At 54.8% G+C, this 12,958-nt stretch overlaps 2 protein-coding genes across 2 annotated transcripts; one reads left to right on the forward strand and one right to left on the reverse strand.

The window, feature by feature from the left end:
• Positions 1 to 3,522: 3,522 nt before the first annotated feature.
• E0L32_004891 (uncharacterized protein) lies at positions 3,523 to 5,871 on the forward strand (the record flags this gene model as incomplete). The annotated part of the gene is made up of 2 exons (XM_031139352.1): positions 3,523 to 3,695; positions 3,798 to 5,871. 2 exons carry the CDS (start codon positions 3,523 to 3,525, stop codon positions 5,869 to 5,871), a joined length of 2,247 nt encoding a protein of 748 aa, XP_030996772.1.
• Positions 5,872 to 10,482: 4,611 nt separating this feature from the next.
• Positions 10,483 to 11,094, reverse strand: E0L32_004892 (uncharacterized protein; the record flags this gene model as incomplete). The annotated part of the gene is made up of 2 exons (XM_031139353.1): positions 10,483 to 10,942; positions 11,003 to 11,094. The coding sequence occupies 2 exons, from the start codon at positions 11,092 to 11,094 to the stop codon at positions 10,483 to 10,485; spliced, it is 552 nt and encodes a 183-aa protein (XP_030996773.1).
• Positions 11,095 to 12,958: the final 1,864 nt, after the last annotated feature.

Here is a 12,958-nt window from a genome sequence, read left to right on the forward strand (position 1 = left end):
GCGGTGCGACCAAGTTTGGTCAGAGGTTGAGATGGACAGCCATGCCCTTGTGGCCATTGTGGGACGTGGCGTGTGGTCTGGTGCGGTCTGAACAAGCTTGAACCTCTGGGGGGGGGCTTTGGTCTGAGCAAACCTAGCGGTTCAGGAGCCGGATGCTCTCCAGGATCTTCGGCTTCGAGGCCCCTTGACATGTGGATGGTACTAGGCTCGCTTGGCCGTCTTTCCAGAACACTTGCAGGACAAGATCTGATGTGGTTGGGTGGCCGAGTGTGGGGATCCCGCTCAGAGACATGCAGGTTCCAGCGCAGACAGGGGTCCGGTTTGGAGTCTGTGTGTGTGTGTCTGGTTCTCCAACTCGATGGCGGTCAGTCATGCACCTAGAGCAGTTGCTCATTGTGGCAGCGCAGAGACGACGCATCACGATCTACGCGCCATCCCTCGACACTCGCGTGGCGAGGTGAACCTAGCTGTCAGTCTGCAGAATGGCCCGCCTGGTCTCTTCCTCTAGTCCCAAGACACAAAGACCAATCTAGCAGCTCAAAGGAGAGACATGCGGTGAGCTGCTTCTGTCGAAGCCAAGTTCTTCCGTAGTGCGACCTGCTCCTGTGGGAGATCGACAAGAGGTACTTTCTGAGGTAAAGAAAGCTGGGGTGCATGTGGTGGTACGGGGTAGCGAATCGAGGAGAGAATCTAAACAAGACCACCAGCGTGTCGCGAAAGCGTGCAAGGATTGGAAGATTCAGAATTCGGATGCAACCCGTCGATGATCGTCGTTCAGAGGGACGGAATGGATGGATGTTGTGCAGCTCTGCGAGGAGGGAAGCGACCGAGTTCACGTGGCTCGCTCGACAGAAGGTGCAGTGTGCAAGTTCAGGTACGTCGACAAATGCAAGACTGGTGAGTATCCAGCTGTCTCAGGAACACGGCTCAGTGGAGTGGTTCGGTACTGCCCGCTGTCCGTCCCACTAACTTCACGCACTTCACGCACTTCACGCACTTCACGCACCAACTAGAGCAATCTGGTACCTTGCAACAGCGCACGCGCGACGCACATCAATCTCGCAACACGTTGTCGGCCTCACGGGCGATCTTCTGCTTTCACTGGTCCTGGCCGCCTGCAAGGTCGATCTCTCGACTTGGTACCATCCATGGATTTGGTCCTCCAGTCCCTCTTCAACAAAGCTCGAGCTATTGCGTGTTGCGCAATACTGGGAACCACGCACCTCCTTCCAGTGGTTGCTTCATATCCGGGATGGCAAGCCAGAGGGGCGATATGGGGCATTCGCTAACTGGCAAAGAGGACCCCGTCTCTTCCACCCTTCTCTCTCATCATCGTGCTCGTTTTCATGGACTAGCCTTGCTGGTCACGCATGGATGTATGGGCGGCAAGACCGGCCAACATCTTGTTTTGCAGACCATGCTAAGGGACGAGAGCCGCAGAGTGGCCGAATGGCCGAGTCGACGCCCGACACTTTCGGAACTCCTTTTCGAGCGAGGCCGTCTTGCTCTGGCGTCAGTGACCAAAGCACACACATACTCCGTATGCCCGCTAACTGCCCTGCTAAGGACGCCCATTAGTTGCTGCTGGGCACGCCGGCTCGTGTCTCCTGGGCAGGGTGTCATGCTATGAGGGCTCTGTTGGACAAGGATGACCCACCATTGGCCACTTCATCTATCCTGGCCCCCCTGTCGAGCCATGCGCTGGGCTCTCCTCCCGCCCTGTTCCTCTCGAACCCCATGGGGATCCACATCCACACCAGCAGATGCCCACCAGCCTCTCCCCTGCAACCCTCGCGCTGCAACCCGAGCAGAGTTCACCCCTCAAACAAGTCAAGATCTTGCTGATCCCTCCACTGGCAGTCGGCCCTGCCTGTAGCTGCTCAGTTATCTTTGCTGGCCCAGGGTCTCTGTCTCTGTCTCGTGGCCAGTTGGACAGTGGTGGAGGGGAAACTCGTTCTTCTCCAAGACCAGTATTTCCGCCACTGGTCACTGCAGATTGCTTGATTGATGGGTAGCAGCAGGTGTATCGATCTACTACTCCCCCATCCAGTGGACAGACTGACAAGTTTTGCCGGCTCGACCCTTGTCTCTGACTGAAGCTGCGATTTTACTCCGTGCAGATCTGTTGTTGCTCTCATCTTCCACCAAACGGTGATGTGCGTTGCCGCCCGCTGCTCTCCACCCTCTCACTACTCCGTAATTCGAGGAGGAGAAGACGGTGTGGTGTCTCCCCTTACTAGCAAGTTAGCAGGATGATCACTCCTCCTCCAGGGCCCTATGCTTTCGACTACCCCACACAACAAGCCTCTTCTCCCTCATTGCTCGTCAGGTTTAAGGCTCGATCTCGCTTCACATACCGAGTGATCAACCCGCTGCTTGGCGCTGGTCCTTATCCATCTCGGATCCAGGCTTGAAGTCGAGCTTAGAGGCCTGCAGATTTGGATGCCTGAGCCGGTACTCCGCAGCGCCTTTCCCTTTACAACAGTCTTTGCGTCCTCCCGGCTTGCTCTAGCGTGCCACATCTCAGCTAGGTGACTGAAACGACGCCACCGTCTCCGGAGGACGAGGAAAAGTCTCTCTTGCGCGTGCGCATACGGACTCTTACGACGTGGTGCGAGCGTCCTATGCGACAACGACGACGTCTGAGGCCGGCCTCTGGCCCGAATCACCTCCTGCTCGTCTCGAATGGCTCGGCCTATAACCAGCTTGCTTGCGCTATTAATTTGAGCTTTCAGGTACGGCGACCCCAAACCACTGCAGGGCCTCGAGGTCCTGCTATAAGTGAACCTGTGCCTGACAATTAACCAGTTTGCACACCCTTGCCAGCCCGTGGCGTCGTGGCTTGTGGGCTGCTGTGAACACCGCGCCGCAAGGTTGGTGCACGGCATTGATGAATCTTGGGTGTGCTTTTGAATCCACATTGCCCTCCATATAACCAAGACTCCAATCGCCTCTGAGTCCTGGCCCCAGAGCGGCCGACCAGTCGAGGTACTCCATCTACTCCTTATTCGGCTTGCTATACTGGCCCTGGCCCTCTACTACTCTCTCCACCCTCGTCCCACCCCAAGAGTCTCTCATAACGTCCCTCAACGGGGCGAATCTCCTCCAGGAACCCCTCTCCACACTTCCCGTCTTGACCCCGGTCCTGATCTGCTAGGGAGAGAGGGTAGCATGCATCTTTCTCCATACCCTCGATTAGCTTCATGTACCTCTGTCTGGCTCCCAGACTTTCTCGTTCTTTGCCTCCCGTTACTCCCCCAGGCATGCCCTCCCCACACACTCAGGGACTTCATCTCCAACTGCATGTAATGTAGATATATAAGTCTGCAACCTCCCCTCTGCTCTGCACTCAACCAACATCACCAACGCCATATCTATTTTTGCTTCTTCGCTCCAATCCATTGCCCTGCTCACACCTGCCTATCCACTGACGTCGTTGCACTCCCTCTGGATATCTGGCAGCCTCATCATCTTCCCTCCTCGGCTCAGCCATCCTCCTTGCTACTGGTAGCAGCACTCGTCATGGCACCCACCATCCCTGTGCCCACCCAAGGTGGCATGTTCCACACCTTCCAGGGCGTAACGCCTAGGAAGCCCACGACGGATTCTCAGGAGACTACCAAGACTAATGGTACCGGAACCACCAAGAGGATAACCACTCCTCATGCCTGTGCTGAGTGCAAGCGTCGCAAGATGTAAGTAATACCCCAGGATACGCATGTCATGTTCGATGTTGACGTGCCTGTCCTTGCCAGCCGGTGTGATGGCCAACAACCATGTGGTCAATGCCTATCCAGCCGCGCTCCCAAGCGGTGTTTCTATGACAAGCACCGCCAGCGAGTGATCCCCTCGCGGAAAACGCTTGAGGCCCTCTCTCAGTCCCTCGAGGAGTGCCGCTCTATCCTGAAAAGACTATATCCCAACCAAGAGGTTCAAGCCCTGCTCCCGCTTTCCAGACAAGAGCTTCTCAGTCTCTTAGACCGGCCGATGATTGACACTTCGGCAACGGCCCTTCCCTCTCCACCTCTACACACGTCTCCTCTCGGCGACGATCTTCAATCGCCTTTGTGTATGAAGTCAGAGCAAGGCCTCAACCTTGAGCAAATCCCCACGCGCGATACCGAGTGGGACGAGGAGCGCCGCGGCCGCGACCCTATCCCCGCGGAAGCCGACGACGTCAACGCCCTATCATTGTCTGTCGACCGGCAGGCCTCTTATCTCGGTGCTTCATCCATCAAGGCAGCGTTGATGGTCATGCTCAAGGTGCAGCCGGGCCTCAGGAGCTCGCTGTCGGCGCCTCTCAACAACATCGAGCCGGCACATAACTTCCCAGCGATCAAGCAAAAGCCAGCGGGACAAAAGGACCCCCAGCGAGTTCCTTGGTCCTGGAAGGGACAGACCTTGATCGATGCCTACTTCAAGCGGATCCATGCTTTCATTCCCATGTTGGACGAGACCACATTCCGGGCAGACTATCTTGAGGGGCAACGCTTCGATGGCCCATGGCTTGCCCTTCTCAACATGGTCTTTGCCATGGGCAGCGTGGTGGCCATGAAGTCTGACGATTACAATCACATGAACTACTACAACCGCGCCATGGAGCACCTGCCCATGGATGTGTTCGGCAGCAGCCACATTGAGAGTGTCCAAGCCCTGGCGCTCATCGGTGGTTACTACCTTCACTACATCAACAGGCCCAACATGGCCAATGCGGTACTCGGAGCTACAATCAGAATGGCTAGTGCTCTAGGGCTTCACAGAGAGAGCCTCGCACAGAGCACCAGTGACATGGCTGCAGCCGAGACTAGGCGGCGCACGTGGTGGAGTCTGTTCTGCCTCGACACCTGGGCCACTACAACGATGGGACGTCCATCCTTTGGAAGATGGGGCCCGGCCATTAATATCCAACCTCCCGAGTTCGGCATCAATGCCTCTCGAGACTCGTCCCAACATGCGGGTATCCTCCCGCTGATTGAGAATATCAAATTCTGCAAGATCGCCACCCAGATCCAGGACATGATTGCCATCTCCCCGCTGCTCCCCACGGAGGACCGGTGCAACTTGGACGGTCAGCTAGTCAACTGGTACAGCAGCCTCCCTTGGCTGCTGCGGACCACTGATCCATGCGCGGAACCGCTCTACATTGCTCGCTGTATCATGAAGTGGCGCTATCAGAATCTCCGGATGTTGCTCCACCGGCCCGTACTCCTGAGCCTGGCTGCCAGCGGCGTCACTCACGCTGCCGAGCACGACATCGCCGCCATTGAGACGTGCCGAGAGCTGGCGAGGCACACAGTCGAGGACATTGAGCGGGAGTGGACCCGGAACCAGATGTCCGGGTGGAACGCGGCCTGGTTCCTCTATCAGGCCGCCATGGTGCCCCTGGTCTCGATCTTCTGGCAGTGGGACAGCCCGCGGGTCGCCGAGTGGCACAAGCAGGTCGAGACCATCCTGGAGCTCCTCGAGGCCATGGAGGAGTGGTCGCTGGCGGCACGCCGCAGCCGCGAGGTCATCTGGCGCATGTACGAGGCCTCGCGGCAGCCCGGCATGATGCACCAGCGCAGCGAGTCGCCGAGCTCGATCCACCAGGCCATGAGCGAGCAGGGCATGCTCCTGGGCGGGGAGGCCGAGCTGCACATGTCGCCGATCGGCCTGGAGCCGGCAGAGGGCATGGGCATGATGGGCATGCTCGACCAGCACGGGCTCTGGGACCTCGACGGCATGTTCTGGAGCGGGCAGCCGGACGAGATGGACTTTGGGGCCTACAGCGTCGGCGACGGCATGATGCAGATGGACTACGGCATGATTGGCAACCCTCACCATGCTGCTGCCGCGGCGGGTATAGAAGGGACCTTCCCCTTCGTTCACTAATGATGATGTGGGACGAATTGATGTTGTTTGTTACGTTACGGCCGACCCCCTTTACTGCGACGACGATGACGCGGGTCTATGGAGCTGACGGGATTTACGGCTTACGACTCTGTTTTCTCCTTTGGATGATTTCTTTTATTTTCAAGAGGCCGTGTGTATGTATGCATGCATGCTGGTCATCTCATGGGGTGTGGGGGTGTTATCATTATTGCCTGGATGGCATAGACATGGTATGCAAAAGCTTGGGGGGAAGAGAGAAACTGCTTGCAATCGGCGCTGGAGGTTATAGGCAGGGGGTACGCATGCATTCGATTGTGCACATGTATATGCCAATGTCCTTTTTGAGTTCGACTTTCTTATGCAGGAATGTATGAAATGGATACCACTATGAACGAGCTTTTAGCCTCTGGATGTAAGGAACAGAAAGCCGGATGACTGCCATCGAGAGAGAGACCAAGACAAGGCAGAAGCAAGAACTGTGCACAAGGAGACAGAACCTACTGTTTTCTAGAAATTATCCGAAATGAGCTCCTTGGGGGGTGCATCGTATGAAAAAGGCTCAATGGGAACCTGGGGTTCGCTATCAACCAGGTATTCCCACCAAGAACCTTTTGCACGTACCGCACTAAACGCACATATATATTGACCTGGGATACAAAAGGGGGATGGAATATACACGTCACCTGCAAGAGGGACTTGGGTTTGGAGACAAAGGGACAGAGCCAGCCAGGCCCCAGGTGTAACGTCTTGACTTTCCCATGGAAGCCCTACGGAATGCCGGGAAGGAGGGCTGAAATAACCGCCCGCACCCCAGACTTTTTTTTTTTTTTTTGCGCTCGCGAACCTGCGTGGGAATAGGCACAGCACGCACTGCTACGTATAAAACAAAGGCATATATGCTATAGCAGACTGCATATATGCCATGGGCTAGTCTGGGGTGTCGAAACGGCTCTTGCTTCCCCGATGTTCGGGGCCATTGGGGAGAAAGAAGGGAGAGAGAAGGGGGGGAAGAATCGCTCCGGAGAGTGGGCGTTCATTGGCTCGCCGTTGCCAGAGACGATGATGGTCTAGAGATGTTCCAAGACAAAGACAGAGAGGCATGTATTGCCTGGAATAGGTAAGGTCTCAGGGTCCGGCCTCTCCTCGGTACCAGCCATTGGGAGTGTCGGGGTCGCCGGTGATGAATTCCCTCTTGGGGGAAGAGATCGGCGCGATCGAGGAGGTGGATCTTCTGATTTTTCTTGCTCTCGATGTTAAAACCACGTCTTAAAGGCTGTGTGTGTGTGTGTGTGTGTGTGTGTGTGTGTGTGTGTACGGAGTGGGAGTGTGTGTGTGGCGGACATTGGGGTCCAGGGAAATAAGCCCCTGTGAGAAGAGCGAAGACCCTTGGCCGGCACTGGACACGCGCTGGGCCGAAAGGTGGTGTCGATGAGAGAGATGTGACGGCGATGGCTTTAGCCCGGGCTGGCACTTGCATGGCACTGCGTAGGTTAGTAGTCCTGTCTGGGCGTCATTGTCGATGGGGAACAGGAGGAGAGGGCGAGAGCCGGCGGTGACCTGATCCCAGGGCTCGGCCACTTGCGCCAGACGTATGCACACATGTCTATGGTGGCATGCTGTCCTCCCTCTCCCGCGTTCCTTGCACCTGCTTCCCATCTGGCATGTAGTTTTTTCCCATCAATGCAACCTAGAATGCGGGGAGGGGGGGGGGGGGGCGTCCTTGGCGTCGTCGAGCACACACTACGTACAAGTATTACTCTAGAGGAGAAGAAGGCCCAAACCAAAAAAGAGAAAGGAAGAGATGCAAAAGAAAAGTTGGGGTAAGGGACAAGGTACGGGGACCGGGGCTGCGATTGGCCGGATGAATGCGGGAGGGTGGCCCAGAAAGCCGTTGACGCAATCTGGAGTGACGGCCCGTAGCGAAGGGTGTAGCGGGTACCTCGACAGCTCCACCGGACAGGGGCCCGCCATGCCTTGGACAGGGATGCTCCCCACACGGCGCCGAGGTAGACGGTACAATACCCCTGGATTACCCGGCAGCGACGGGACACTGGAGATGTTTGAGGAAATGGGGAGGGGGTGGTGGGCGCGAGAAGAGCTCGAAGGTGCGGGGAAAGATGGAGAGTTCAAGCAAGAGAAAGGGAGGGCGCTGGCGTTTTGGATTACTTGAGTTGTTGCCCAAACAGGCCGCCTGCATCAACTAAAGGTTGGCCCAATGCCTGAGCTCTCTGGGAAGCTGTTTGGGCCCCGGTCTTCGAGTTTGTTCGCCGGAGAGACCCGTTGGAAGGAAGAAAGGCGCAGGCAAACAGACCATGCCAATGAGACTGTGTAGATGGCCTGGCGAGATGCAACACTTGCCCGAAGAGGGAGGTCCGAGGCGGCACTTGGGCGATGACAGTCTGTATATCAGAAAGCCGAGCATGAAATGCCAAGATGCTAGCACTTGCTAAGAGCATCTCACATGTGTTGAGTGAAACTTGGAGTCGAAGAAGACGTAGCACTGGCAAAGGTGGTGGAACTTTGCTTCGTGTCAAAACGGTCGGAACATTGCATCCTCAGAAACGGCCGGACTTGACATGTCCCCCAAACGGCGCCGTTCTCAGTCTCACAAGTATCGCGGAATACTTTATCAAGGTCAATATCAAAAGCCAGGAAACAATTTTTCCTATGAGCAATTACTTTGGGGGCTTAGCATGTTCTGGATGGTAGAGAGCGTGTTTGACTTCGCTTCCTGGAAGTGGTGCCCGCCACAAACAGAAACAAGTATTTGTCAAGCAGGCACCTTTTCCATATTTGCAAAAGCCAACCACTAGTCATGAGATCCAGGCTCTGGATGCCATCCGAGCATCACCCAACAGCGGGCAACCCTTTAGGTCTGTTGTTTGTGGCAAGCCTCTACCAGTTGCCTCCAGGATAAACGAATGGAGACTTTATCTCCCAAACGAGACGATGCGTGGCTGCGGCGCAGACCCTGGAGCTGCTACTTCTCGGACTGAATGCCATGCACTCAGGGGAGGGCAGTTGGCGGTTGGAGCCGAGCCCATGCAAGTGATTCGATCCGTTAGCGCTGGCACAATCGTCGAGGTCCAGCAACACTTGCCTCAAGTGCTTGTTCGGCTCTTGTTGGTTACACCAGGGATCTCTTGGCTTGCTGGGTTGATTACTTGGGGCCAAGGTGGCACAGAGGAGATGGACATCTCGTAAGGCTGTTGGGTCCAGGATGTTGCCCCAGTCTCGGGGTACAGGTCTGGTCAGCAACCCATTCCATTGGGTCTTTGTTTGTCACTCGGTTGGAAGCGTGCAAGAATCCGAGATGGCCAGACGCCTGACAATCAAAACGTGTTGCTTGCCAATGACTACTTGACGTACTTGGCCGGTAGGAAAACATCTCGCCTCGTGTGCCAGAACTGGACCGATCGGAGCCGCCACACTTTCACGTTCCGGAGGGTGCTCCACTTTATACCCGCTGTGGAGCTTCGGGTAGTCCAGACGGAGGCGGCGCCGGGGCCGTAGGTTACACAAGACCAATCTGATCTGGCGCTAGTAAGTGGACTACGCCTCTCTGTCTCGCCGGATGACTCCCACTCTTGGCTTGAGGGAACCAGGACAGAAAAGAAGGTGGAAAATGGAAAATGAACAAACAGCAATGCTGAACCGAACCCATGATGTCCGAGTTTACGCTCGTAATATGTTTGCCAATTGTCAGTTATCCACCTGAGCCAAACGTACGCTCATCACTTTTGGCAACCTGTGTACCTCCCCGGCGGCAAGGGAATCCAGACACGAGCATGTCCCATCGTTGAAGCTTCCATATATACTGAGCAAGCTTAATTTTCAAATGAAAAATTATGTGTGAGGATAGAAATCTAACACCGGAAAAGGCTTCTGTGATTTTTATCGAAAAAAAGGAAGGCGCGGTAACAAAAAGCGAAGTCCCTTCCGAGGAAGGGAAATCTTAGATTCTTGATAAGGTTGGATCGCTACTTCGCTGAGTTAGATGCTGCTTTAATTGACTTATAACCTGCCACCCATGTCCTTGGCGCAATGAAAGTCCCATTGCACAGAAAGGTCTGGCCTAGGCGCGGGCTGTCCCAGCACCTGCATTGTAGAGGTTGATTTCAGCGTTATGTCCGATTACATCGGAGGTGGTATTTATTATTTCATGTATCTGAGGGGGTCACGAACGAGGAAAAGATGAAGAATTACTTTCAATATTTGTCCTCTCGGCTCCCTGAGAAGCGAATTAGATTCTGACAAAGGAAATATTTTTTTCTTGTACATGTGTAGCGAATGTGATAAACAAGATCGAGAATCCAGCTCCCAATTGCGACGATTTTGCTAGCTTGTCAAGGCAGCCCCGGAATACCAGACCCTGAGGTGCACTCGGACAAACAACGAATGGTAGTTGGTGAGTAGAGAACAAAAGAGAGATACATGATTATATAGAAATACAAGATCAACTGCACGGAGCAAGACTCTCGCCAGCGGAGCCAGTCATCGCGACGGAGCACTCTGCAGTTCACGTACTGAAGAAGAGGGCGTTTGGTGTCGACAGCGGACTGCGTCCTTACAGGATCCATAGAGCATCGTATGCCGCCATCTTGACCCAGGTCAATGCTTCTTCTTCCCGTGGCCGGAGGACTCGCCCCCTTTGAGCATGGCATCGGCCTTCTTGAGCATCTTCTTGGCCTCGCTCTTGTGCTGCCGCCGTGCCTCGCGGGCGCTAGTCGTTCCGTGGCCCGTCTTGAGGCGTTCCTGAGGTTGTTGATCGTTTTGCCAGTCGGCAATCCGCTGACCGTAAAGATGAGCAACACTAGGCGAGGGAGCAGTTGCGTAGGGCTGGCCGCTGTAATAGTTTGGGGAGAGATACCCAGCTCCCGTATCGACAGCTGGACAGTATGCTTGGTTCTCGCCTGGGCCTGGCACTGCCAGGCCATACTGATGATCAAGCTGCTCATCAGTATGTATGTCGCCGGGCTGATAGTAGTATGCGGAGCCCGTGGCATCTCTGTCCGCCGCCCAAGTGGCGGCTTGGGAGTCCTGGTAGAGCGCATCGCCTTGTGGATCATCACTGATTGAATCGTTAGAATTTACTACAAGTCTCAAATGCTCTTCTGAAGATCAAGCTGACCTCACGCTACCATAGGTTGCTCCGGTCGAGTTCCAGGAAGCCAGCGAGGCATCAGCCGAGGCATCTCCGTCGTTCGTATAAGAGGTATTCATCTTATCGTTGCACAGCAATGATAGGATTGATGACGTGTGACGTAAAGGTCTGGTTGGTAAGCGATTGAAGTCGTCTCAGCTGAAGTCACAGACCCCAGGAGGAGCTATTATGGACTTGGAAACGAAAGAGGCAAGGAAAGTGCCAAAGTGTAGAGACGCCCCGCCAACTGCTCTGGTCTGAAAGTTGAGAGCTTTGGACTTCCATGAAGGAGAGGCCATGCCGTGAATATATATATATATATATATAGGAAATATAGGAAAACAAGCCAGAATGAAACAGGCGCACGACAAGCTTTGCCTTTTCTTTACTTTTGCAGCTATGTTGCCCTGAATCTGGGGCGACATGCCTCTGAATACTCGGGCTTAATTGATGTGGATGGCATCGTGGAGCGTACATGAATATGAAACATGGAGAATCGATGCAATGGTTCAGCTGAGCAACGTATGATGCCTGGATATGCAGAAGCGAGGTCGTGTGAGAGGTCTCCATGTATAACTAGCCACACCGAGCCAAAGAAGAAAAATAAAAACGAGCAAAATGCCGACGAGGCTGCCAGTCATGGGTATTCCACGCCGGGTATGACCAGGGACAAGATTGGCTACGGCAGGAACCGTTGACGAGGGCTGCAGGTCCGAGGATTATTTCTGGCATTTTTGGAAACAAGCGCCGTGAGTGGTTCTACCCAGACGAAGGGGGGAAAACCGTTACACCCCTTTTGTGAGGATGAAGTGTCTTCGTCCACGACCTGTTTCTACCGCGGCAGAGATATTGCCAATCAAGGTCGTCTCCTACACACCACCAGGCGATTTCGGTCTGAGATCGTGTCTCATTACAGACTAGAATTCAGAACTCGCCGTTCCGACATGGCCGCTTCAAAAACATTGGACGGAGCGGAGTCGCCGCCCCAAGTCTACATGCGCTCAACCATCCTGACGCAAGTTGTCACTCGACTGTCGGAGCTGTCTCCGGCAATGTCATCAACCCTGCACCCTCCAAGGACGAGGTGTCTATTTATTTCTGCTCTGGTGTGTATGGGGACCAGGTGACTTGTATCGAACGACATCAAGTGCCGGGCACACTAAGTCATCAACGGCGCGTAAACAGCCGCGTGTGTTACTCCTGCCCTCAGCTTGGACCCATCGGATCCGGCCCGGATGTCGTCAGCACCGAGATTTTATGCCGTGCTCTTCTTCGATTTCTGGTCAAATGCATGCCCCTCCAACGAAGCCCAGTGGAGGGCCCAATCATAGAAGACCAGTAGCTGGATAGCTGCAACGAGGTAGTATTATGGCCTCCCAGAACGCTGGCAGTTCTGCAGGATATATACAGCAGATCAAAGTTCCACGGAGCTGTTGCCTGGAATGCTTTCATTGATCCTACTGGATCATATCGTGGCCGGTTGGGTGTTCAGCCCCTCTTCAGCTGCACTCGTTCCTACGTCCAGCAGAAAGGCGTGGCTGATTCATCCTATTTTAACCGCTGAAAGTCCATTGGCCGCACCGGCACTCCGTTCTATGGACTGCTTGCGACTGGCAGGTTTTGCGGATCCTAGCTACCTTATCTCCATGCCACGACAGCTTGGTCTCGACCAGGCTTGCCATATAATGACCCTCAACCACCTCCAAAGCCACCCACAAGGTTATTTTGGAATGGTAGGCAACATGCACAATCGCCAGGCAGCCGTAGGCATGGTGTGACAAGCCGATAACCTCCTGCATACAAAGGGAGAAATCGAGTTGACCCTGCACGTGGTCCAGTGTCAGCATGGTTGGCAATGCACTACAACGGCAACTCGCCCAGGCAACGAGGCAGCAGCGAAGACGACATGACATCTTCTTGCATCGGGAATGCCGCCACGAGACT

Source organism: Thyridium curvatum (genome assembly GCF_004353045.1).
Source record: "Thyridium curvatum strain D216 chromosome Unknown NODE_24_length_455711_cov_82.946811, whole genome shotgun sequence".
Classification (NCBI taxonomy): domain Eukaryota; kingdom Fungi; phylum Ascomycota; class Sordariomycetes; order Thyridiales; family Thyridiaceae; genus Thyridium; species Thyridium curvatum.